Genomic DNA, 27,960 nt, shown 5'->3' with positions numbered 1-27,960 from the left:
ATTCTTAACGACAATGAGTTGCACCGCGCCGCAGATCTATGTCCGATGCTCAGAGAAGCTTATTTTGGGCGGACTTTATGACCCCTCCGGATATCCGTGAGGGATGCGGCGATGATGTTACCATGTATGAACCGTTATTGGGGGCGGTGACGCTGTCGCTTTTATAGGAAAGGGGCACTAAACCATACCGGTGTAATTCTAACGACACGTAGGCAATTGCAGTGCCAAACGTGGGTTTATTGTAGCTGATTCTTGGTGAATAGTGGAATTCGGAAGGAAGTTTTTTCGGCGGACCTACTATATAAGCGACAGAATGAAGGAGAGCATTGAGGGAATTGAGAGGTTCGTCAGTCCGGGCAAAGGGCGAGGACTCCGGGTCACCAAACCCTTCAAAGTTGGGGAGCTTCTCTTCGCTAGTCTTCCATATACTTACGTCCTGACTGCCAGCGAGAGAGGCTCTAACTGTGAATATTGCTTCACAAGGTAGGCTATCTATCACTCCACGGTGACAAGTGTCAACCACTTTTCTCATGTCTTGCATGTGGTGGTGAACTGATTCGTCATTTAGCTTATTTGTTTGATTGGTGTCATATATTTTTTATTCATCTCCATAACGGATGTATTTGACTGTGATTGTGTATCACAGGTGAGTTCATCACAGCAACCAGTGTGAGCTCACAATTGTCGCAAGAAGAGAAACAGTAATTAACGTTACTGGACTAACACTCCCACTTGTCTTTTCTTAGACTTTGCTGATAGCTGCTTTATTTAGTGAAAATGAGCTTGTTATGACTGTGATGTGTGGTTTGCTCACCTAGCTAGCTACCTTAGGCCTACAGTTAGTACATTCATCCTGTCACTCTTTATAAGAGCGTCTGCTTAATAGCTACAATGTAAATGTGCATAGCTGCAAGCAGCCATGCCCGGTTTCACATGATGACAGAAAAGGACAGGATCAGTTGGGTAACAAAGCAAGCATTCTATCATGTACTAACTGTTTTCTTTTATGTGCAATCATGAGCCTAAAATATTAAATCTGCAGTGTATCTGATATATGGTTCTTGAGGAGAAAATGATTGCAGATGATTTTGAGCATTAGCATATGCTTTACATGTGCAAATGATGAGTTGTTAATAGTTTCCTTGTTTTTTGAGATATCAATACTAAACCAAGTGAGGTTCATCTTAGGGATGTTCAGGATAGTGATGGCAAGTGGATTTACAAAGGATTTAAATGGACATGTAAAATCTGATTTCCTGATTTAGCAATAACTCAGCCATCTCTTAACCAATCCCTTCAGTGCCTTGTATTCATGGAGGCCAAGGGAAGCCAGGCATCTCCAAAAAAATGGAACAATAAAAACACATATATAAAATAATGCATCTCTCTTCTCTCTGTGATTCATCATTTTCCTTCAATTCGCAAGAGGAATGTATCTCACAGGAGAAAGCATCCTTGTGGTAACTCTCCAGTGTTATAAATCAATAATTGATTAGTGTTCTGAAAATGTTGAAACATTAACTTAATTGACCATGCTCTAGATCATGTAACTTTTGATTAGCTTTTTTAAAGCAAAGAGATGTACCCTGGGTCTACATACCGAATGTGGTGATATTTAGACTTATAGTTAATGAAAATACATTTATTCAAAGGTTTCAAAAAATGTCCAAGATGCAGGAAAATCTATCCTGATGGACCTTATGGGTCCTTGAGGCACATTTGTTTAGCATGAGGAAAGACACCTACATAAAAATGTTCTCTAGGTCCAATGAGGGGGCGGATATGAACGTTTAAGTGAGACTGTTTACAACAGCGCCACCTATAGGCCAAATGGTGCCATTATTATTTGACCAAGTTACTCATGGCCTGTAGTTTCTGTGCCAAATTCTTAAAGTTATCATTCTATGCTGGAGTTATTTGACCGTGTCAAGGATTTTTTTAAATGTTTGCTTTGAACCCTTAATTAGTGGACTTGATATATTAGGAATTAAACAATGCACCATCATATTAAATATTGCATTCTTGAAAGAAATAACCGTTTAATTTGAAGAATTATTGTAAATCTCTTGGATTTATTAAACACCTGCCATATGTGACTGAAATGACACTTACAAAAAAATATTGTTGTCTATCGACAATGACAAGTCATCGGGGTCTGACAACTTGGATGGAAAATTGCTGAGGAGAATAGCGGACGATATTGCCACACCTATTCGCCATATATTCAATTTAAGCCTACTTCAAAGTATATGACCTCAGGCCTGGAGGGAAGCAAAAGTCATTCCGCTACCCAAGAATAGTAAGGTCCCCTTTACTGGCTCAAATAGCCGACCAATCAGACTATTACCAACCCTTAGTAAAATTGTGTTTGACCAGATACAATGCTATTTTACAGTAAACAAATTGACAACAGACTTTCAGCACGCTTGTAGGGAAGGACATTCAACAAGCACAGCACTGAGAGAAATTGATGATAAAAAGATTGTGGGGGCTGTATTGTTAGACTTCAGTGTGGCTTTTGACCATATCGATCATAGTCTGCTGCTGGAAAAACATATGTGTTATGGCTTTACACCGCCTGCTATATTGTGGATAAAGAGTTACCTGTCTAACAGAACACAGAGGGTGTTATGGCTTTACACCCCCTGCTATATTGTGGATAAAGAGTTACCTGTCTAACAGAACACAGAGGGTGTTATGGCTTTACACCCCCTGCTATATTGTGGATAAAGAGTTACCTGTCTAACAGAACACAGAGGGTGTTATGGCTTTACACCGCCTGCTATATTGTGGATAAAGAGTTACCTGTCTAACAGAACACACATGGTGTTCTTTAATGGAAACCTCTCCAACATTTTTTATTTCTTTATTTTATTTAACCTTTATTTAACTAGGCAAGTCAACATAATCCAGTGTCTTGGCGTGGCCCTTTCTGGGTATAGATCATGGCTTCCCACTCTCTCCTACACCCAGTTTCTGTTATCTCAGGTCGTAAATTCCTGGCAGAGACTCTCCCCCCCTGGCCATGCAGAAAGAGAGACACAGAGAGAAAAAAGGATTTTACATGGCAAACTCCTAAATTCCCAAAATGAGAATATGAAACAAAATGTCCACTTGTGAGAAACGGGGGAATGAATGGCCCGTGGACACTTAAGGAACGGGTATGACGAGTGTGTTTCATTTGGTGACCTTAGCGAGGACAGAAAACACACACAACTAAATCTCTGAATGTGTATATTTCTCAATTATGAGGTTTGCATCTAATTCTTGTATAAAATGAATGAGTAAAGATGAAACTATTTGTAAAATTATGTAATATGATATTAAATGTGAGAGAATTCTATTTCCTTTCAAGTTTAACTAAGTCATTGGCCTGCCCCTGTGGGCACAGACATGATCAGGCATCATAGAACCAACCACCTTTTCTACTGTTACGAATAACCCCCCCCCCCCCCCCCCCCCAGAGGAAACCCTCTTGAGACCATGCATACCTCGCTGTCAGCTGAGGTGGCACAGGTTTGAGTACCAAGACTGAGCAAACCCACAGCGTGAGCTGTGATTGTGAATAGTTTAGACTAAGCAAACCCACAGCGTGAGTTGTGATTGCGAATAGTTATTGAAATCCTAACCATACCACGTGGAGCATTGGAATATGTGGACAACTACAAATACCTAGGTGTCTGGTTAGACTGTAAACTCTCCTTCCAGACACACATCAAACATCTCCAATCCAAAGTTACATCTAGAATTGGCTTCCTATTTCGCAACAAAGCATCCTTCACTCATGCTGCCAAATATACCCTTGTAAAACTGACCATCCCACCAATCCTCGACTTCGGCGACGTCATTTACAAAATAGCCTCCAATTCCCTACTCAATAAATTGGATGCAGTCTATCACAGTGCCATCCGTTTTGTCATCAAAGCCCCATATACTACCCACCACTGCGACCTGTACGCTCTCGTTAGCTGGCCCTCGCTTCATACTCGTCGCCAAACCCACTGGCTCCAGGTCATGTACAAGACCCTGCTAGGTAAAGTCCCCCCTTACCTCAGCTCGCTGGTCACCATAGCAGCATCTACCTGTAGCACGTGCTCCAGCAGGTACAGTATATCTCTCTGGTCACCCCCAAAACCAATTCTTCCTTTGGCCAGTCTCTCCTTCCAGTTCTCTGCTGCCAATGACTGGAACGAACTAAAAAATCTCTGAAACTGGAAACACTTATCTCCCTCACTAGCTTTAAGCACCAGCTGTCAGAGCAGCTCACAGATTACTGCACCTGTACATAGCCCATCTATAATTTAGCCCAAACAACTACCTCTTTCCCTACTGTATTATTTATTTTGCTCCTTTGCACCCCATTAGTTATATCTCTACTTTGCACATTTTTCCACTGCAAATCTACCATTCCAGTGTTTTACTTGCTATATTGTATTTACTTTGCCACCATGGCCTTTTATGTCTTTACCTCCCTTATCTCACCTCACTTGCTCACATTGTATATAGACCTATTTTTCTACTGTATTATTGACTGTATGTTTGTTTTACTCCATGTGTAACTCTGTGTTGTTGTATGTGTCGAACTGCTTTGCTTTATCTTGGCCAGGTCGCAATTGTAAATGAGAACTTGTTCTCAACTTGCCTACCTGGTTAAATAAAGGTGAAATAAAAAAATAAAAATTGGCTACACGGCTGGAAATGGTTCAACTCTGAGACTTTCGATCCTGACAGAATAAGAGCAAATCTTAGATACTAATTGCTAGTCTGCAGCTATAAATTATGTAACCTTGGGATGCTATTACCGACAACCTCCGAAAGATGTATTGTATGAGAACATTTCTGAATGGTACTCTGAAGTATCCATTCTAACCAAGAAAGACTTTGATCTTCAGGGAACCAGAAAGAGAGAAAGAGACGCAGATGAACTGACTCTCCAGCAGATGGACTGACGATTCCAACAGAGATCCCGATGACACCTGGGCGTAAATATATATTGATTGCAATTATTCCCGAATGAGTGAGCGTTCATGTGCAAAGGATTAGCATTTAAATTAATATAATTGTCAACTGTGTTTGTGTAGTGATCCCTTTTGTCTTTCCCACTCTCGCTCAGTCCACACCCACGTCCCTTTGTCCACCAAGCCGTCATATCGGCTTAGCCCACTAGGGAATCTTCCCTATCATTTGGTAGTAACAGATCTACTGTTTGTTTGTTTATGCATTTCTGTGATTATTTAGTTAGTTAGTAAATAAATGATTAAGACAATTGGTGTATGGATGATTCATAGTAAAGACTGGGTTCGTGCAGATAACCAATAATTTACAACACTTGAAATGAGACTAACGTGAGGTAAAGAATAATTCATTAATTAGAAGACTAATTGATCAGATATTAAAATATCGGAAGAGTTATATTGGGAAAATTATAACTTTGTAATCTGAAGATTTTCCTTGGTGTCCCAACTTCCTAGTTAATTACATTTACATGATTAGTTTAATCACGTAATAATAATTACAGAGAATTGATTTGATAAAATAACAGTCTTCACTTTTAATGATGCCAACGACACGACACCAGGTAGAATCAGGAATTCCCCAGGGCAGCTGTCTAGGCCCTTTACTTTTTTCAATCTTTACTAATGACATCCCACTGGCTTTAAGTAAATGTATGCGGATGACTCAACACTATACACGTCAATTACTACAGTGACTGAAATGACTGCAACACTTAACAAAGAGCTGCATTTAGTTTCAGAATGGGTGGCAAGGAATATGTTAGTCCTAAATATAAAAAACAACTAAAATCATTGTATTTGGGACAAGTCATTCACTAAACCCTAAACCTCAACTAAATCTTGTCATGAATAATGTGGTAATTGAGAAAGTTGAGGTGACTAAACTGCTTGGAGTAACCCTGCATTGTAAACTGGTCATGGTCAAAAGAAATGGGGCGGCAGGGTAGCTGCCCTGGGGAATTCCTGATTCTACCTGGTGTCGTGTCGTTGGCATCATTAAAAGTGAAGACTGTTATTTTATCAAATCAATTCTCTGTAATGGTTAGTGGTTAGAGCGTTGGACTAGTAACCGGAAGGTTGCAAGTTCAAACCCCCGAGCTGACAAGGTCGCTGTCGTTCTGCCCCTGAACAGGCAGTTAACCCACTGTTCCTAGGCTGTCATTGAAAATAAGAATTTGTTCTTAACTGACTTGGTAAAATAAAAATACAAATACGACAGTAGCTAAGATGGGGAGAAGTCTGCTCTGCCTTCATAAGAACACCATCAACAAGGCAGGTCCTACAGGCACCTGGACTACTGTTCAGTCAGGTACAACAAAGAGGGATTTATGATAATTACAATTGGCTCAGAACAGGGCAGCACAGCTGGCCCTTAAATGTACACAGAGAGTTAACATTAATAATATGTATGTCCATCTCTCATTGACAAAGTGGAGGAGATTGACTTCATCACTACTTGTTTTTGTAAGAAGTGTTGACAAGCTGAACACACCGAGCTGTCTGTTTAAACTGCTAGCACACAGCTCAGACACCTATGCATACCCCACAAGACATGCCACCAGAGGTCTCGTCACACTCCCCAAGTCCAGAACAGACTATGGGAGGCACACAGTACTACATAGAGCCATGACTACATGGAACTCTATTCCACATCAGGTAACTGATGCAAGCAGTAGAATCAGATTTTAAAACACAGATGAATATACACCTCAAACTTTCTTCTCAGCCTAGGTTGTGTGTTCTGCAAACAACGGTAAGACTGTAATAATGATATACTGAATGCATTAACAGAAAGTACCATTACCAAACAAGCATTGTAGATGAGAAATTCTGGGAATGAACGGTACATGTACTAGTGAATCAGACACGTGTCTTGTGTGCCATCATTTAAAAAAAAAAAATTGCTACTGATCGACTAAAAAAATCTTTGTCGACCAACAGCCTGTCGACCAAACAATCGACTAGTCGACTAAATAGTGTCAGCGCTACTACACACATTTACATTTACATACATATTATTGTATAGTGGTATACATTTTATATTGTAGATATGTAGTGGTGTAATAATGTTATATGATGTACTGTTTTATATTTTGTTTGATGTGTGATGTACAGTAAGTGCCTTAATGTTGCTGGACCCCAGGGAGAGTAGCTTCTGCCTTGGCAGCAGCTAATGGAGATCCCTAATAAATACAAATACCCTTACATAAAGATGTCAGCTCTTAGTTTGAGACAGTTTGCTATAGCAGGAAAATAATCCCGCAGTATCAGGAAATGTGAATTATTATGTGGATTATAATGAAGGGGTTGATACATTTTTCGTTATGGCAAATCAAGTCTGAAAATTCAAAGTTGAAATGACAAACTTTAGAATCCTTTTTAGAACTCAGACGTACTACAAGTCAAACACACTACTGTGCAGGAACATTCTCAGCAACAAAAGAGTGATAAGATTTAGATCCTACATCTGAATCACATATCCACCCAGGTCCACATGCCCCACTGTTTCTGCCTTAGATCTGTGATATCAGGATTGATTTATATATCATAGCCTTCCAATGAGTATTTGCCATATATTCAGACTGACAGTATTGGCTTACACTACTCTGAATATGAATAGTTTATTTCCAAAACACTATATCCAGTAATATTTCACACTTGTGTTTTTTTTATATCAGAAATGATTGCTTATGGGTACCTTTTATGTGTGTAAAATATTGCTGTTCTCAGATTATTGTTTCATCGATTTTAGATGTGTATGAAAATGTTGTTTTTTGTGGCAAATGCTTTATGTCCGTTCGGCTGCAATGGAATGTTTTGTATCCTGTATATTTGACATTGATACTGTATGTGGCTGTCTCACCTAGCTATCTAAATATGAATGCACTTACTGTAAGTATTTTTTATTTTATTGAACCTTTTATTTAACAAGGCAAGTCAGTTAAAGAACAAATTCTTATTTACAATGACGGCCTACCAAAAGGTAAAAGGCCTCCTGCGGGGACGGGGGCCTGAGATTAAAAACATATACAAAGAAATATAAATACAGGAAAAAACACACATCACAACAAGAGAGAATCATAAAACACGGGACGAGATGTTAAAAACTGTCCATTGTGCCAATAGATGGAATGCACTCACATGAGATTTGCCGTGATGTTGACATGGGAGGTTTATTTCTTAGACTGGGTTAAGATGTCAATTTTGGGACACATCCTCAGTAGTGTGCCTTCGAATCAGTGGGTGTTTCGGCCTTTAATCACTAAACACCCTCATCAAAGGTGGCCAGCTAAAGGGTGATCAAGCCTTAGCTTGTGTCCGATGCCCAATTAAGATGTCCCACGGGACTATGCAAGGCAGGGGCGTCCTCTTCCCTGAGCCAGCCCTACAGCTGACCGCATACCTCATATGCTCTCCTCAAGTTGGAGGGATCTGAATTGGGTTCTCAGGTGGGGGTGGGGGGTCATGAATTTATAGCCCAGCAAGGGTCCTTCTGTTTGATCCAGATCCACTGGCTGCCTCTTTCAGCTGCTTGAGAAACTGCTCTGACGGTCTGCCGCAGAGCCTGTCCATGGATTCCAAGTTCTTTCAGCAACCTGATGGTGGAAGAAGCCACGAATCCTCTGCATCCCACTTCAACTGGCCAGACTTTTGCATTCCAGCCACGCTGAGTTGCGTCTGCTGCCAACTCTGTGTAACGCAGTTTCTTATGCTCGTAGGCCTCTTCAACAGAGTTTTCCCACAGGACTGTGAGCTCTATGATGTACACAGCCTTTCGTGAAGGGGACCAGAGTACCATGCCTGGCCTAAGGTTGGTAGAAGCAATCTCAGGTGGAAAAATTAGTTGCTGGCCAATATCGACAAGCATCTTCCAGTCCCGGGCCATGGCTAGGTGTCCAGTTTCTGGCTTCGAAGGAGGATGCTTTGGCCTTTTCTGTCCCTCCCGGATGAATGTTGTTGTTTTGACGAGATTGCTTGTTTTTGGAGGTAATGAATTGGTTGCACTCCTCTTGGTCTCAAGTGCTGCAGCCAGGCTCTTGAGGACCTGATTGTGCCTACAGGTGTAGCGGCCTTGTGAGAGGCTGGTCTTGCAACCTGTCATTATATGCCTGAGAGTCGCTGGAGCTGGGCAGAGGGGGCAGGTCGAGTCCTCGCCATACCATTGATGTAGGTTTTTTGGTGATGGAAGCACATCATAAACAGCTCTTATGATGAAGCTGATGTTGCTTGCCTCCATTTGCCAAAGATCACTCCAGTTGACACAACACTACATAAAGAGAGACCTAAGACAACAACATAACAAGGCAGCAAAACATGACAACACAGTCGCAAAGTCGCACAGGATAAGAGCATCTGATGAATTACGAAAATGTCAAATGTAAATGTTTTACATACAGATCTCACATTACTAAGTATATATTTTATTATTGATGCCACATATGTATTGATTGTGCATTTCTTTATAACAAACGTAGATAGTTGTTACATTTCACTGTGTAAAACATTAGCATTTAGCAAAAAAACATGATTATTTGCCTCTCTGAAATGAAACCAACAAGTGATACAGTTTAAACAAGTACATGTCTGTCATTGAACAACCCCATGCCATGATTATATAGTAAAAAAAATCACATCTCTCTTTCATAATTTATTTCAACAATAAAAGCTCATTTACCAACATTTCTGACAATGGATTTATTGGGTTTTTGAATTAAACTCTTCATATATGGTCCATTCATTGATGCCCTGCTCCCCTACTACCACAATAATGAGCTTGTAGCGTGGCCAGGGCTCTTTTCCAGAACAGTTTGTGCTCTAGTTTGTCATGATGGGGCTGTCATGACAAATAATGTCCCCCGGGCAAAATGTGTCCCCCTCTGAGTCACAGCCTGCTTAGACAGCTACTGTAGTTGGCTAGCTGAGTATGCAGGTTAAGGTAAATAAGTACAGTAGCTAGCAACGTCATTCTAAAAACATCTTAAATGATTTATTCTTATTTAACAACATTTTCTTATATGAAGACAAATATATGGTAAAGAAAGAGTGTTTTCTTTCCAGTCTTTTCGGTACTCTGAAGCAGCAGGTAGTCAGCAGGTTGTCAACGTCAAAAACACCATGATTGGAGAGCAATTCTGAGGTAAAAATGTTGTGCAGCCTGAGCGAGCGCTTATAAGGTGAAATAGAACTAGAACTGCCCACGTCCTCCGTCCTTCGTGACCACTACGAGGTAAAATAGAGGCAAAAATAGAGGCACTATTTGGAATGACAGGCCCAATCTATAAAATCTATTTCTGTATGCTTGCAGTGGAGGGGCTTGTTTTTCTGTAGGCCTATTCCACATAACTGGTCCATGTGGCAACACTTAAGAGAATTATCATTCACAAATTGTAGTACAGTAAAATAACAGCTTTTAATCAAATGGGTGGTTAACAAACAGCTACATGATCTGACATATTTCAAGATGGGAACTTTCTAAGATTTCTAAGAGTTTTGGGATATATTTGTCAGTCAACTTTGTCATTCAAATCAAGTCAGTTTCTTGGAGGTAGGGGGTGCTGTGTTCATCATTTCATTGCGATTTCTAGATACACACATATTAATGTCAATTTTAATTTATTCTTTTAACAGACACTCTATGTTGCAGCACACACTCTTTCTATACACCTGAAACTGGAGTAGTCCTGAGGTGAGGTCCCCGTAAGTACTGATGTGCTGTCATCTGCAAGATCACCTGCACACTAAGCACAGATGCCAGTTCAACGTCTAGTTTTGATCTATATTTGGTTGAGTTCTCAACTTACGTGAATTCAACGTGAAATAAACAAAACATTTCACCATCTCTTTGGATTTAAGTTAAATGTTGGGTGAAAAAAATACGACATTCTCTTACGTTTCTGACTCTTTTTTTCTTCTTCTCCGCGTTGATTCTACGTTATCACATTGCATTTTTTGGTTGGAATTACATGGAAACAACGTTGATTCAACCAATTTATCCCCAGTGGGTGGTGTCTACATAGTCCTTAACTCAACAGTCAACACCTTGAAAGATCTAGATACTATCTTCTATTTCTCCAATCCTACTTTTTTCCCGTCGAGAGGGATCATTCCATCGTCCCGAAGGCAGAAAATGTCTTTGTCTTTGACAGTTTCTCTGGGGCTGGCTACTTGTTTTTGTCTTTGTGACAGCTTCTCTGGGGCTGGCTGCTTGTCTTTGTCTTTGTGACAGTTTCTCTGGGGCTGGCTGCTTGTCTCTGTCTTTGTGACAGTTTCTCTGGGTCTGGCTGCTTGTCTCTGTCTTTGTGACAGCTTCTCTGGGGCTGGCTGCTTGTCTCTGTCTTTGTGACAGTTTCTCTGGGGCTGGCTGCTTGTCTCTGTCTTTGTGACAGTTTCTCTGGGGCTGGCTGCTTGTCTTTGTCTTTGTGACAGTTTCTCTGGGGCTGGCTGCTTGTCTTTGTCTTTGTGACAGCTTCTCTGGGGCTAGCTGCTTGTCTTTGTCTTTGTGACACTTTCTCTGGGGCTGGCTGCTTGTCTTTGTCTTTGTGACAGCTTCTCTGGGGCTAGCTGCTTGTCTTTGTCTTTGTGACACTTTCTCTGGGGCTGGCTGCTTGTCTTTGTCTTTGTGACAGCTTCTCTGGGGCTGGCTGCTTGTCTTTGTCTTTGTGACACTTTCTCTGGGGCTGGCTGCTTGTCTTTGTCTTTGTGACAGTTTCTCTGGGGCTGGCTGCTTGTCTTTGTCTTTGTGACAGCTTCTCTGGGGCTGGCTGCTTGTCTTTGTCTTTGGGACAGCTTCTCTGGGGCTAGCTGCTTGTCTTTGTCTTTGTGACACTTTCTCTGGGGCTGGCTGCTTGTCTTTGTCTTTGTGACACTTTCTCTGGGGCTGGCTGCTTGTCTTTGTCTTTGTGACAGCTTCTCTGGGGCTGGCTGCTTGTCTCTGTCTTTGTGACAGTTTCTCTGGGGCTGGCTGCTTGTCTCTGTCTTTGTGACAGTTTCTCTGGGGCTGGTTGCTTGTCTTTGTCTTTGTGACAGCTTCTCTGGGGCTAGCTGCTTGTCTTTGTCTTTGTGACACTTTCTCTGGGGCTGGCTGCTTGTCTTTGTCTTTGGGACAGCTTCTCTGGGGCTAGCTGCTTGTCTTTGTCTTTGTGACACTTTCTCTGGGGCTGGCTGCTTGTCTTTGTCTTTGTGACAGCTTCTCTGGGGCTGGCTGCTTGTCTTTGTCTTTGTGACACTTTCTCTGGGGCTGGCTGCTTGTCTTTGTCTTTGTGACAGCTTCTCTGGGGCTGGCTGCTTGTCTTTGTCTTTGTGACAGTTTCTCTGGGGCTGGCTGCTTGTCTCTGTCTTTGTGACAGCTTCTCTGGGGCTGGCTGCTTGTCTTTGTCTTTGTGACAGTTTCTCCGGGGCTGGCTGCTTGTCTTTGTCTTTGTGACAGCTTCTCTGGGGCTGGCTGCTTGTCTTTGTCTTTGTGACAGTTTCTTCGGGGCTGGCTGCTTGTCTCTGTCTTTGTGACAGTTTCTCCGGGGCTGGCTGCTTGTCTCTGTCTTTGTGACAGTTTCTCCGGGGCTGGCTGCTTGTCTTTGCTATAGCCTAGTAGTAAATACATGCGTGAGACCTTTTTAAATGCTCACCCTTAATGGATAACATAGCAAATATGAATGCCTATTCAATTATTCTAACAGTTCAGTTCTCTTTCTGTGCAATTAAAAATGTGCCCTTGTGAGCTGAACTACTGACCTGTGTCCTTGTTTATGCATTTGGTGGTGGTTCACTTAATTTAATTACTTGGCAGAAAATAACCTCTCCTAGAAGTCACATGAAGAACAATTTGTTCTTACAGATTACTGCTATATTTGGATAATTTGCATTTGCATTCTATATTATATGGCTGTATGATCAGCATCTGTCATGAAGGGCACCATTTATTTATGGGATAAGAACCCCTTTGCCTTTGGTTCTCATATGTAGCGTAAGTCTTATGTTGTTATGCTCTTAGATCTGTATCATGTTCTCTTTCTGAAATGCCAAAGTGTCTGTTCATTTTATCAAGAGAGACTTTTCAAAGGAGAATATACTGTGTGCTATTCATTAAACCTTAACCTTTTCTCTTATCCCCGTCCTTTTTAGAGACAAGTATAAAAGTTCAAGTAAACTTTTGTGCTTCTATCTGAGAAAAATAAAAAAAGAGATGTTTCACTGCAGGAAGACAAGACATCTCTTTGTAAATGCTATAGATGTAGGATCTTAAAGGAAAAACCCACCAAATCCACTCATTCCTTTAATTATCTGGTGTTAAATAACACTAATATGTGAGAACAATATTTTTTGTGAAGAAATATGTCATTTGGGGGTTATAATGTTGGTAGCAACGTGAAAGATCGTTGTGGAAATCTGTTGCACTCAAGTTGACTACAAAATCCACAATGCAATGCTCTCTTTATGGGCTGGCTAGGTAGCTAGCTAGCTAGCAAACATAGCTACACACAATAATATCAAAGACAATATCAGCTGGTAAAGTATCTAGTTAGTTGCAAAATCACCTATCAATTTATTAGTCAACAATCTCATCATGTTCAACCTGCAGATTGATGTGCCTCACAGAGTGGAATCAAACATTTACAATTGGCAGATATACTTTTTGAGGAGATGGGAAACGTTGCCCATGCTACATCAGTGGGCCATACGGTGCATTCTGGGCGATTCTGGGACAAAGAGCGCTCTCCTTCAAGGAGTGAATGGGTCTATTGGGCGCTAGCTCAAAAACCCAACATTAGCACGAATCTCATCAACAAGAAGTACAACATTACAAATATTTTCTGAGATATGAGATGATTAACTTGCTATCTGTAGTATCGTATAGCTTTGGAATTGTGACATTATGTACTTTAGAGAAAAATAGGCACGCTTCTCAACACATATACGGACTTTGAGAAGGGATTGCGTGATGATAAAAAAATGGAAAAATTATTAATTTAGCAACCGTGTGAATGACAATGTGAATTACCGTTCAACATGACAATGTGAATTACAAATTTCTCGAGGTAGGAATATCGCAAAAATATGATACATTTCTCATTCGAGAGAAGACATCCTCCCGAGTTATGACATCGGCCAGTATTGACATCTGACATGTATTATAGACTTTTTCACGATCTAAAAGTCATATTCCTATTAACTTCCAGTGTGGTGAGAGCAATTTTATCACATTGCTACGTCATACGTCATTGATTTCTGCCTGCTTGAATGTCAATAACTGAGATACACATGAAAACATGAAATTACCCAGGGAATCGATAAAACATCACTTAGGCATGCACAACAATAATTTAACATCCAAAATGGGTGAACCTTTCCCTTAATTTGTGCCAGTTTGCTACAGCAGGAAAATAATCCTGCAGCAATAGGAAATGTGAATGTAGATTATAATTAATGGGGAAAGCCAGTATGAGGGTTTGCGCTCAGGCTAAAATGAAAGGTGGCCGGTGCGTGGGAGAGAAAATATCTGTAGAGTTGAAAAAGTACTCTCACAAGTGGAAGGTGCTATATAAACAAGACACGTACTGAAGAAGACACCTGCTGTGCATAACAGGCGCAACAGGAGCAGATAGTTGATTAGAGACTGGCGAATGGGAAGTCAATGCATATTAACAAGGAGGATATACACTACCGTTCAAAAGTTTTGGGGTCACTTAGAAATGTCCTTGTTTTTTAAATAAAAGCACATGTTTGGCCAATAAAATAACATAAAATTGCTCAGAAATACAGTGTAGACATTGTTAATGTTGTAAATGACTACTGTAGTTGGAAATGGCAGATTCTTTAATGGAATATCTACGTAGGCGTACAGAGGCCCCTTATCAGCAACCATCACTCCTGTGTTCCAATGGTACGTTGTGTTAGCTAATCCAAGTTTATCATTTTAAAAGGCTAATTGATCATTAGAAAACCCTTTTTCAATTATGTTAGCACAGCTGAAAACTGTTGTTCTGATTTAAAGAAGCAATAAAACTGGCCTTCTTTAGACTAGTTGATTATCTGGAGCATCAGCATTTGTGGGTTCGATTACAGGCTCAAAATGGCCAGAAACAAACAACTTTCTTCTGAAACTCATCAGTTTATTCTTTTTCTGAGAAATTAACGTGAGAAATTGCCAAGAAACTGAAGAGCTCGTACAACACTGTGTACTCCTCCCTTCACAGAACAGTGCTAACTGTCTCTAACCAGAATAGAAAGAGGAGTGGGAGGCCCCGGTGCACAACTGAGCAAGAGGACAAGTACATTAGAGTGTCTAGTTTGAGAAACAGACGTCCCCGTCTCAACATCAACAGTGAAAAGGCGACTCTGGGATGCTGGCCTTCTAGTCAGACTTGCAAAGAAAAAGCCATATCTCAGACTGGCTAATAAAAAGAAAAGATTAAGATGGGCAAAAGAACACAGACAATGGACAGAGGAAGATTGGAAAAAAGTATTATGGACAGACAAATCTAAGTTTGAGGTGTTCAGATCAGAAAGAAGAACATTCGTGAGACGCAGAAAAAATGAAAAGATGCTGGAGGAGTGCTTGACGCCATCTGTCAAGCAAGGTGGAGGCAATGTGATGGTCTGGGGGTGCTTTGGTAGTTGTAAAGTGGGAGATTTGTACAGGGTAAAAGGGATCTTGAAGAAGGAAGGCTATCACATTTCATTTTGCAACACCATGCCATACCCTGTGGACTGTGCTTAATTGGAGCCAATTTCCTCCTACAACAGGACAATGAAACAAAGCACAGCTCCAAACTATGCAAGAACTATTTAGGGAAGAAGCAGTCGGCTGGTATTCTGTCTGTAATGGAGCACAATCACCGGATCTCAACGCTATTGAGCTGTTGTGGGAGCTGCTTGACCGTATGGTACGTAAGAAGTGCCCATCAAGCCAATCCAATTTGTGGGAGGTGCTTCAGGAAGCATGGGGTGAAATCTCTTCAGATTACCTCAACAAATTGACAACTAGAATGCCAAAGGTCTGCAAGGCTGTAATTGCTGCAAGTGGAATATTAAACATTAAAAAAAGTTTTTTTAACCAGGTAGGCCAGTTGAGAACAAGTTCTCATTTACAACTGCGACCTGGCCAAGCTAAAGCAAAGCAATGCGACACAAACAACAACACAGAGTTACACATGAGATAAACTAACATACAGTCATTAACACAATAGAAAAAAATCTATATACCGTGTGTGCAAATGTAGTAAGATTCTTTGACGAAATCAAAGTTTGAAGGACACAATTATTATTTCAATTAAAAATCATTATTTATAACCATGTCAACGTCTTCACTATATGTCCTACACATTTCATGTATGTTTTCATGGAAAACAAGGACATTTCTATGTGACCCCAAACCTTTGAACGGTAGTGTAGATTATAATTAATGGACATTTTTTCTAGGGGTTAATCAGTTTTTTTACTAGGGCAAATCAAGTCTGATATTTTAAAGTTTAAATTACAAACTTTAGTAGCTTTTTTAAACCTCGACTACACTGCAAGTTTGCATTTCCTGCTGTGCAGAAAAATGAACAGCAACATAAGAATGATCAACTAAGATCCTACATCTGTAGCAAGTTTTTATTGATTTTTTTATCTCTTCTATCATACATGAGACATTTGAGATATCCAGCTGCTTTAATTGCTGTAATGTAGTCTGTCACTATTATGCAATAGATGGATTGACGATGCTGCTCTTTAGTCAAAAAGGAGAGTAAAAAACAACCGTTTGGAAGTTGCAACCCCTTTTTTTGTCTGTAGACAACACCTGCCGGATTAGTAAGTTCATCTTGAGACCAATGGTTCAGTCTTTAGCCATAACCCTAAAGGAACTAGATAGCCTACAACCCACTGCATTTCGCTACACTCGCATTAACATCTGCTAACCATGCGTATGTGACAAATAAAATTTGATTTGATTTGATTTGATTTGATTTGATTTTTGACTCCCAGCTCCATAGACTCCCTGCAGTATCAGTGGCGTGTTTGGAGTTTTCTACTGTTCTTGTTCTCTGTGTCTGAAATGGCAGCTGGTCCAACTCAAAGGGCACATCTATTAATACCCCAGAATGTTTCAAAGGCTACAGTCCCCCTCGGTTACGACGGGAGAAACGCCATTAACAACTCCTGCCCCCACCTCAGGAGGAATGGGTTGCTCCGTAAAACGGACAACACACACAGACAGATACACACAACACACAGTGATGAAGACACCAGTTGTCTTGCCTTTTTCTCTCTTTGAACCGGCACTCAAAATGTGACTGTGAAGATCAACTACAGACTGGCATGTCTCAGCCATACATGTCATGTGTGTGTATCTACAGCAGTTGTGTATGCCATGTTCATCAGGAACCATATTCAGGGTTGGGGCCAAATCCATTTCAACTCAGTCAATAAAGGAAGTTAATTGAAATGGAATTGACTCCTTACTATGTTTGGCAGTGGCTGCTAAACTGTGTCATGATAGCATACCACTGGGCTCTGTGAAGCAGTATTTACCTGGCTGTAATGCCCTGTTTGTAACAGTATTAGGTGAAAATGTGACTAGAAGCTATGGATGTTTTAGTACTCATTCCCCACTAACCCATTGTCTTGTCACCCATAGGAAGGAGGGCTTGGCAAAATGCGGGAAGTGCAAAAAAGCGTTGTATTGCAATGTGAAATGTCAGGTAAGACATGATGATGGTGGTGATGACATTGCACGTACATACAGTACAAGTCAAAGTTTGGACACACCTACTCATTCAAGGGTTTTTCTTTATTTTTACTATTTACCACGTTGTAGAATAATAGTGAAGACCTCAACTTTGAAATAACACATATGGAATCATGTAGTAACCAAAAAAAGTGTTAAACAAATCAAAATATATTTTGGATTTTAGATTCTTCAAAGTAGCCACCCTTTGCCTTGATGACAGCTTTGCACACTCTTGACATTCTCTCAACCAGCTTCACCTGGAATGCTTTTCCAACAGTCTTGAAGGACTTGGCTGGTTTTCCTTCACTCTGTGGTCCAACTCATTGCAAACCATCTCAATTGGGTTGAGGTTGGGTGATTGTGGAGGCCAGGTCATGTGATGCAGCACTCCATCACTCTCCTTCTTGGTCAAATAGCCCTTACACAGCCTGGAGGTGTGTTTTGGGTCATTATCCTTTTGAAAAACAAATGATAGTCCCACTAAGTGCAAACCAGATGGGATGGTGTATTGCTGCAGAATGCTGAGGTAGCCATGCTGGTTAAGTGTGCCTTGAGTTATAAATAAATCACAGACGGTGTCACCAGCAAAGCACCCCCAAACATCACACCTCTTCCTCCATGCGTCACCGTGGGAACCACACATGCGTTCACCTACTCTGCGTCTCACAAAGACATGGCGGTTGGAACTACAAATCTTAAGATTGGACTCATCAGACCAAAAGACCGATGGAAATCTTTCCAATGTCCATTGCTCGTGTTTCTTGGCCCAAGCAAGCTTCTTCTTATTATTGGTGTCCTTTAGTAGTGGTTTCTCTGCAGCAATTAGACCATGAAGGCCTGATTCATGCAGTCTCCTCTGAACAGTTGATGTTGAGATGTGTCTGTTACTTGAACTTTGAAGCATTTATTTGGGCTGAAATCTGAGGTGCTTTTAACTCTAATGAACTTATCCTCTGCAGCAGAGGTAACTCTGGGTCTTCCTTTCCTGTGGCGGTCCTCATGAGAGCCAGTTTCATCATGGCGCTTGATGGTTTTTGCGACTGCACTTGAAGAAACTTTAAAAGTTCTTTAAATTTTCAGGATTGACTGAGCTTCATGTCTTAAAGTAATGATGGACTGTCATTTCTCTTTGCTTGTGCTGTTCTTGCCATAATATGGACTTGGTCTTTTACCAAATAGGGTTATCTTTAGTATACCACCCCTACATTGTCACAACACAACTGATTGGCTCAAACGCATTAAAAAGGAAATAAGTTCCACAAATGAACTTTTTTTTAAGGCACACCTGTTAATTGTAATGCATTCCAGGTAAATTCCTCATGAAGCTGGTTGGGAGAATGCCAAGAGTGTGCAAAGCTGTCATAAAGGCAAAGGAAAATAACCTTTAAAGAATCTCAAATATAACATATATTTTGATTTATTTAACACTTTTTTGGTTACTACATAATTCCATATGTGTTTTTTCATAGTTGTGATATCTTCACTACTATTATACAGTGTAGAAAATAGTTTAAAAAAAATCCCTTGAATGAGTAGGTGTCTCCAAACTTTTGACTGGTACTGTACATGCATACAGCTATAGACAAGTACCTAACATTGCATTATCTTCCAGCATCAGTGTGTATACTGTATACTCTCAGTTCTGAATGTGAAGTCCTGTGTGTTTTATATTAGAGGGCAGATAATGTGTCACTAATATCCTGTAGGCAAAATGCCTATAGTTCCAGGAATGGCTGAGGGCATGGATCGGGCTTTGGTAGTGGAGTTAGTTTTGGAGTGGGTAGTTAAGGGGGTAGAGGATATACTATATCAGCAGGGTTAGGGGAAAGCATATAGTTTGGGTTAGGGTCATCCCTAAAGACTGGTTCTTTCGAATTGTGGCTTAATGTGGTCTGAGATATTTTCTGTCGGGCATGAGTAATGGGGGTGTACTTCTGAAACCCTACCTCTTCAAAGAGTATCTTAAATATCCCACAGAACCCCCCCCCCCAACTAGCATTGACTTTGCCGTACTTACTATGACTGTTATATGTGGTTGTCCCACCTATCTATCTCAAGATGAATGCAAGTCGCTATGGATAAGAGTTTCCGCTAATTGACTAAAATGTAAATGTAATTGGAGACGGTGAGGTAGCTTGGGGCAAATATGTAGGGGGTAATATGATCCAAAGTCTGTGGAGTTGCATGCTGTCTGACTATCTCTTTAGCACGCTCCATCCAATCACTCAATGACATCAAACGGAGTATGAGTGGAGGCTAGCACAAATTATACAGTGGTGGTATCAAATGGACACCTTTAGTGGTCCAACATTCTTAAACATAACTCCTGTGTGTGTTCCTCAGAAAGGGGATTGGGCCATGCACAAGCTGGAGTGTGGGGCCATGATAGCGTACGGGGAGAACTGGTGTCCGTCTGAGTCCGTCCGACTGGTGGCTAGGATAATCGCCAAACAGGTGAGAGAGAGAAGTAGCTCTATTCCACAGTCACTACCAGTAACTCTACCAGTGTGATGATGAGCAGTATCCAGATCTATCGGATGTAGTGATCACAATATAGTAGCCATATCTAGGACAACCTTTTTGCAGGAATCTCCTTGCGAATGATTTTGCCGAAGATTGTAAGAGGTCGTACAATACGTTTTTGTAGTGATTCCAATGTTGCTGATGTCAAACATATTTGTTAGTCCGTGGTGTGTAATGAGGAGTAAACAGACATTGCACTTGACACATTTATGAAATTGCTTATCCCATTTACTAATAAGCATGCACACATTAAGAAGAGGAAGAAAAAGACGGTTAAATCCCACATGAATTGATGAGGAATTTTTTACAAATGGTATGATTGAGAAGGACGAGGCTAAAGGAATGACAAATAAGTCTGGCTACACAACAGATTGGCAAGCGTATTGCAATTTGAGAAATCATGTGACTAAACGGAGTAAAAAGAAGAAGAAACTACACTGAAAGAATGACAGTAAAAAGCTTTGGAGCACCTTCAATTACATTTTGGGGAAAAAGGCTATCTCAGTTCCATCATTCATTGAATCAGATGGCTCATTCATTACAAAACCAACTGATATTGCCAACTACTTCAGTGATTTTTTCATTGGCAAGATTAGCAAATTTAGGCATGACATGCCAGCAACAAATGGAATGGAAAATTACTGAGGAATGGACGATATTGCCACTCCTATTTGCCATATCTTCAATTTATGCCTACTAGAAAGGGTGTGCTCTCAGACCTGGAGGGAAGCAAAGCCCCCTTTACTGGCTCAAATAGCTGACCAATCAGCCTGTTACCAATCCTTAGTAAAGTTTTGGAGTGTTTGACCAGATACAATGCTATTTTACAGTAAACAAATTGACAACAGACTTTCAGCACGCTTGTAGGGAAGGACATTCAACAAACACAGCACTTACACAAATGACTGATGATTGTCTCAGAGAAATTGGTAATACAAATATTTTAGGGGCTGTTTGGTTAGACTTCAGTGCGTCTTTTGACCTTTTCGACCATAGTCTGCTGCTGGAAAAACATATGTGTTATGGCTTTACACCCCCTGCTATATTGTGGATAAAGAGTTACCTGTCTAACAGAACACAGAGGGTGTTCTTTTAATGCACCACAACGGTGAACATACGCCAACCAAAACAAATGCCCCAAACACGGGGGACTTAAACAGTCCAGCAAAAAACCCAAACACACGGACAACCGTGACACACAGACGTGTACACATGTACATCGAATAATCCCGCACAGCCAGCAGGTGGGCCGGCTGGTAAATAAAGCCCAACCAATCAGCCTAAACCAAACACAGGTGAAACCAATAAACAGAAAAGGGGAAAAAAGGGATCAGTGGCAGCTAATAGGCCGGTGACGACGACCGCCGAGCGCCACCCGAACAGGAAGGGGAGCCCCCTTCGGTAGGAGTTGTGACACTTAGGGAAATTGTAAATGGCTCAGAACAGGGCAGCACGGCTGGCCCTTGGTTGTACACAGAGAGCAAACATTAGTAATATGCATGTAAATCTCTCTTGGCTCAAAGTAGAGGAGAGATTTACTTCATCACTACTGGTATTTGAGAGAGGTATTGACATGTTGAAAGCAGTGATCTTTGTTTAAACGACTAGCACACAGTCCCCAAGTCCAGAACAGACTATGGGAGGTGCACAGTACTAGAGAGAGCCATGACTTCATGAAACTTTTCCACACCAGGTAACTAATACAAGCAGTAGAATAAGATGTAAAAAATATATACAAATATATCTTATGTAACAGCGAGGACTATGAAGCAACATAGAGTATGGGCCTGAGGGCACACACTTAGTTTGTTATACATTCATTACAGAATTTACTGTAATATTTTTCAAATTGTATAACTGCCTTAGTTTTGCCGGACCCCAGGAAGAGTAGTGGCTGCCTAATTTCATAATTAATAAATGCCAAAATCACTTTTTTTCTTATGTCAAATGGTTTTGTTATGTTTCAGTCTTCTGTGATGTATTTGAAGTGTCATATTGGGATGCAAACTCAATGTAATACATTTCAACTCTATATCTGACATGGTACAGGTGTCTTCTTTTTTAAGCCCATAACCATGTGTGTGAGGTGTTTCAAAGTAGATTTGTTTAAGACTACCAAGAAACACTCTGTGCGATCCTGATTTAGACCACTGCAGTAAAAGCTTAAGGTCTGTATGGTATCTGTGTTGTTAGTGCTGCTCGTTGTTTTGGGATGCTTATTTTGGCAGACAGAGGGTGTTAACTCAACTGTCTCTTGTCTGTTTCTGCAGAAAGCCCAGAAAGACAGGAGTACATCAGAGAAGCTGCTGCTGATTGGAGAGCTGGAATCACGTACTAACAAAACACCCACAGAGAGAATGAGTCAATACACTGCGTGTTCCATTGTGTTGTCTGCTTATTGTCGTTCTGTGTGAGAGACATACATCTCTTTCATCATGGTACTGAACGTGACACAAAGTAAAGGAAGATGCAACGATAGTGTAATGAATTCGGGGGGGTTCCGAATTCATTACACTATCGTTGCATCTTCCTTTACTTTGTGTACCAAGTCTCTCACATGTACACGCCTAGCCGATGGCCTCATGCACGCTATAACTCACTTCTTATACCAATGTAGCAAATCTGGGGTGTAGCCCCGATCGGGACCCGAATCCGGGTCCAGTAACTGTCAACCCAACCCCTTAGCTGTTAAGCCTAGAGATCCAAAACTAATGAGAAGGATGTTAGGTGTTGGGTTTAGGTCGCTACAATATACTGTATGTACAGGATAATGTAATCTAGTGTAATTGTCATTCATCCCATGTTTTTGGCCCTAATACTGTTTGCTTTTGAACAACAGCTTATCTTCAAACCTAGCCTTCAGAGAGACAGAGTAGTGTTGTCAAGCTGGCCCTCTCTATTTATACATTAGTGAGAAATGTTACCCGACACTCTCCTCTACCAGGCCTTTACCAGAGCCTCCCAACGAATGTCCCCCTTATAGAATAAATCCATTCATCCTGAATGCACAGCAGCTTTACATACATTGAACATACAATTAATTAGAGCATTGGACTTGTAACTGAAAGGTTACAAGATCGAATCCCCGAGCTGACAAGGTAAAAATCTGTCGTTCTGACCCTGAACAAGGCAGTTAACCCGCTGTTCCTAGGCCGTCATTGAAAATAAGAATTTGTTCTTAACTGACTTTCCTAGTGAAATAAAGGTTCAAAATATGAATGGTGGGGGAGGGACTCTTGATTGGAAGCTCTTTGCAGCTGTCCAAGGATTAGCATGGAAGGAAAGACCCTCTCAGGGAGTCCACAGCAGTAAGAGCTGCAGAGGTTTATATCCAACTTTATTCATATATCTCTTCGACAATAAGGTTTGTGGAGACACCATCATTTGTGATATTTGACACAATCTTTAAGTGAGTTTCTCTCTGTCTCTCTCCTTCTATCCATCCCTCCTTCCTTGTGTCTCTCAGACATAGACGATGTCGACATTGAGAAGAGGGAGATGAACGAGGGAGACATAGCCAGCCTGCACCAGTTCTACTCCAAAAACCTGGACTTCCCCAGCAAAACAGCCCTCCTCACACTTTTCTCACAGGTAAAACACACACACCCTCACATTTTCTCTGCAGTTTTAATTACAAAGAAAAACTATTGTCTTTCATATCACCTCAGTATCCCTCTAGTTTCTGTCTTATTGTAGGTCTGTACCCATTCTGGGACTCCTTCCCTATATTCTGTCTTCCAGGTCAATTGTAATGGCTTCACAGTGGAGGATGAGGAGTTGTCGAAAATGGGCTCAGCAGTCTACCCTGAGTAAGAACACACACACACACACACACACACACACACACACACACACACACACACACACACACACACACACACACACACACACACACACACACACACACACACACACACACACACACACACACACACACACACACACACACACACACACACACACACACACACACACACACACACACACACACACACACACACACACGCCACCACAACAGCTAAGCGCGTACTCTTAAGGCATTGGAAGAAATAATATCCCACTCCCTTTGATGAGTGGGCCAGTGCCATGGCACAGCTGGCTAGCTGTGAGAGAGTTTATTTTATTCGCATCTGGGTAAACTAGACCGCAAACCAAAAAGAGAGGCCTCTGTGACCTCAGTATAGTCTATATAGTGAATGTTAACACAAAAAAATACATGTAAACAGTTATGATGAAGTTGTTCCCTCTGGGAGTGTTTGTCGTTCCTATGGCGACGTTATTAGCATCTCTCTTCCGTATTTTCCCCCTTCTCTCTGTCTCCCATTTATTTCCCTTTTCTCTCCCTCTTTGTTCCCATGCTCACCCCCCATCTATCTCCTTTTCTGTCTCTCTCAGTGTGGCCCTGGTAAACCACAGTTGCTGCCCTAACGTCATAGTGACGTACAAGGGGAATGTGGCCGAGGTCCGGGCTGTGCAGGACATGACCCCTGGGGAAGAGGTAAGGATGGGGACAGCTATTGGAAGGTATTGGTGGGTTGGTGTCAAGGTTCAATGTTTCAGGTAGGAAGGGGGAGAGTATTGAGGGGTTAAGGGAAGGGGCAGGTAGAAGTGGGCAACAGTGTCATGTATTGAATTGCTAGTACGCTGCTGAGTCAGAGAAGTGCATAGTGGGAATGAACCTTGTCATGACCGGGGTTGGTTGTAGACAGGTGACAGGCAGTTAGGTCATAGGTGGCTTGCAGTAGTCTCGTCTGTGTCTCTCATCTTGGCAAGGAGGCTTTTGAGGAACATACTGTAGATAGTGGAGTGTGTGGCTTAGTGGCGTCTCAGAAGATGAAGGGAGGGAGGACGAGAAGGAGCAGACACAGCAGCAGCTGATTAAACAGCTCTGCAGGGTTATTTTAAAACCTGTTCTGAGGACTGCTGATCAAAAAAGCTGAGCCGATATGAAAAAGATCTCACTGATCTCAATATACGACTTGTATGAATAGTAACTTAAATGGTGAATGTTTATACATGTATGGTGTGTGTGTTCCCAGGTGTTCACCAGCTACATAGACCTCCTCTACCCTACAGCAGACAGAAATGAGAGGTTGAGAGACGCCTACTATTTCACCTGCGACTGCAAAGAGTGTAAAACCAAATCTAAAGTAAGAGGCTGATTGATGTATGATCATCAGTTACTTCCTAAACCTTGAATATTCATATTTGAATAATATAATAATTAAGATTTTAAACCCAAATGTTAATTGTTTTAGGACAAGTTGAAGCTGAAGGTGCGTAAGAGAAACAAGCCTCCAGGACCGGAGGAGATCAGTAGCATGATGCGCTACGCTAGGAACACCATCAAAGAGTTCCGTTCTGCCAAACAAATAGCAGAAAAACATCAGAAAAATATCCTTTGTGGCCCTTCTCTCCATGTAGCCTCTCAATCTGGGTTAAAGTGGACGAGTTTAGAGATGCAAATAAGTGTCTTATATTATAGGTTTTAATTTCTACCCAACAGCTCAAATATCTACAGCGTGGAAGTTGGCTTACAGTTTCACTGGCTAAGTTCCTGATTCTGTAAATTGAGTCTTGACCTTGACTCTTGAGCACCCCCTGGAGAGCTGATGGAGATGTGCCAGCTGAGCCTGGACAAGATGGGTGAGGTGTTTGAGGACTCCAACGTGTACATGCTGCACATGATGTACCAGGCCATGGGAGTGTGTCTCTACATGGGGGATTGGGACGAAGCCATCCGCTATGGAGAGAAGGTCCTCAAACCCTACAGGTACTGATCCATACATATACATAGAACCCTTCAGGGAATAATCCATACTTACACCTAGAACCGTTCAGGTACTGATCCATACATACACATAGAACCCTTCAGGGAATAATCCATACTTACACCTAGAACTCTTCAAAGACTGATCCATACATACACCTAGAACACTTCAGGTACTGATCCATACATACACATAGAACCCTTCAGGGAATAATCCATACTTACACTTAAAACCCTTCAGGTACTGATCCATACATACACATAGAACCATACAGGTACTGATCCATACATAGACATAAAACCCTTCAGGGAATAATCAATATTCACACCTAGAACCTTTCAGGTACTGATCCATACAGACACCTAGAACCCTTCAGGTACTGATCCATACATATACATATCTTCATGGTCTGATCCATACATACACCTAGAACCCTTCAGGGACTGATCCATACATACACCTAGAACCCTTCAGGTACTGATCCATACAGACACCTAGAACCCTTCAGGTACTGATCCATACATATACATATCTTCAAGTACTGATCCATACATACACATAGAACCCTTAAAGGACTGATCCATACATACACCTAGAACCCTTCAGGGACTGATCCATACATACACATAGAACCCTTCAAGTACTGATCCATACATACACATATAACCCTTAAAGGACTGATCCATACAAACACCTAGAACCCTTCAGGGACTGATCCATACATACACATAGAACCCTTCAAGTACTGATCCATACATACACATAGAACCCTTAAAGGACTGATCCATACAAACACCTAGAACCCTTCAAGTACTGATCCATACATACACATAGAACCCTTAAAGGACTGATCCATACATACACATAGAACCCTTAAAGGACTGATCCATACAAACACCTAGAACCCTTCAGGGACTGATCCATACATACACATAGAACCCTTAAAGGACTGATCCATACATACACATAGAACCCTTAAAGGACTGATCCATACAAACACATAGAACCCTTCAAGTACTGATCCATACATACACATAGAACCCTTAAAGGACTGATCCATACAAACACCTAGAACCCTACAGAAACTGATCCATTTTCACCTAGAACCCTTTAGGTTATGATCCGTTTCCTCACCTGTCAAATTGATACAGTATAGCTGTAATGTTTATCTCCCCAGGTTTGTACCGTGATGATTCTTACCTGTCTAGGTCAGCTGATGGCTGTATAGTAACCATATACCTTTTCTTGACCTCTCTAGCATACTGTACCCTCCCTACTCCATGAATGTGGCCTCCATGTATCTGAAGTTGGGCCGTCTGTACCTGGGCCTGGAGAGAAAGTTATCTGGCATCGACGCCCTGAAGAAGGTAACATTACTAGAAGCCTGTTAGTTCCATTTCCATAGCGGCTACTTGTTATAACATGTAGTGAGAGATATGAACATATATGCTTCTATTGAATTTGTCAATTTGAGTGAAAGACATAGCAGACCGTTAAACTCTTCTCTTTGTGTGTGTGCGTGCGTCCAGGCGATGGCCATAATGGAGGTGGCTCATGGGAAGGATCATCAGTATCTGATAGAGCTTCGTAAAGAGATCGAGATGCAGAAATAAACAAAGTGACCTCACACACTGGGAGTAACAGAAATTAAGTCTCTCTTTGTCTCTCTCTCACACACAAAGGGCTACAGTGTATGGCACTTTCCCTTCTCCTTGGTTTTAAAGCACAGTAGGAGGAGAATGGTAAAGTCATGGAGATATCATCTATTTAATTATGTGGTTAAAATATTTTATACATTTGAGGTCTTGACTACGAGTGCAGTTATTAAATACGGAATACCTTTGTACTGAGCAGATTTTTGATTCCTGTCAAACTGTTTGATACGCGTTTTATGAGAATAGATCATCCACAGAATTGCCATTAAATAGACATCTCAGCTGTT

The 27,960-nt window shown here is 41.3% G+C and overlaps 1 protein-coding gene across 1 annotated transcript; it reads left to right on the top strand.

Annotated features, from left to right (window-relative positions):
• The first annotated feature begins 9 nt into the window (after positions 1-9).
• LOC110522350 (N-lysine methyltransferase SMYD2-A) lies at positions 10-27,861 on the top strand. The gene is made up of 12 exons (XM_036975937.2): positions 10-483; positions 17,632-17,695; positions 20,068-20,178; positions 22,518-22,578; positions 23,714-23,838; positions 23,989-24,056; positions 24,643-24,745; positions 25,287-25,397; positions 25,506-25,641; positions 25,846-26,020; positions 27,277-27,385; positions 27,548-27,861. The coding sequence occupies exons 1-12, from the start codon at positions 314-316 to the stop codon at positions 27,629-27,631; spliced, it is 1,317 nt and encodes a 438-aa protein (XP_036831832.2). The 5' UTR covers positions 10-313; the 3' UTR covers positions 27,632-27,861.
• Positions 27,862-27,960: the final 99 nt, after the last annotated feature.

This window comes from Oncorhynchus mykiss, chromosome 4 (assembly GCF_057628025.1).
Source record: "Oncorhynchus mykiss isolate SJ-2025 chromosome 4, ASM5762802v1, whole genome shotgun sequence".
Taxonomy (NCBI): Eukaryota; Metazoa; Chordata; class Actinopteri; order Salmoniformes; family Salmonidae; genus Oncorhynchus; species Oncorhynchus mykiss.
This window is presented reverse-complemented; position numbering and strand designations above follow the sequence as displayed.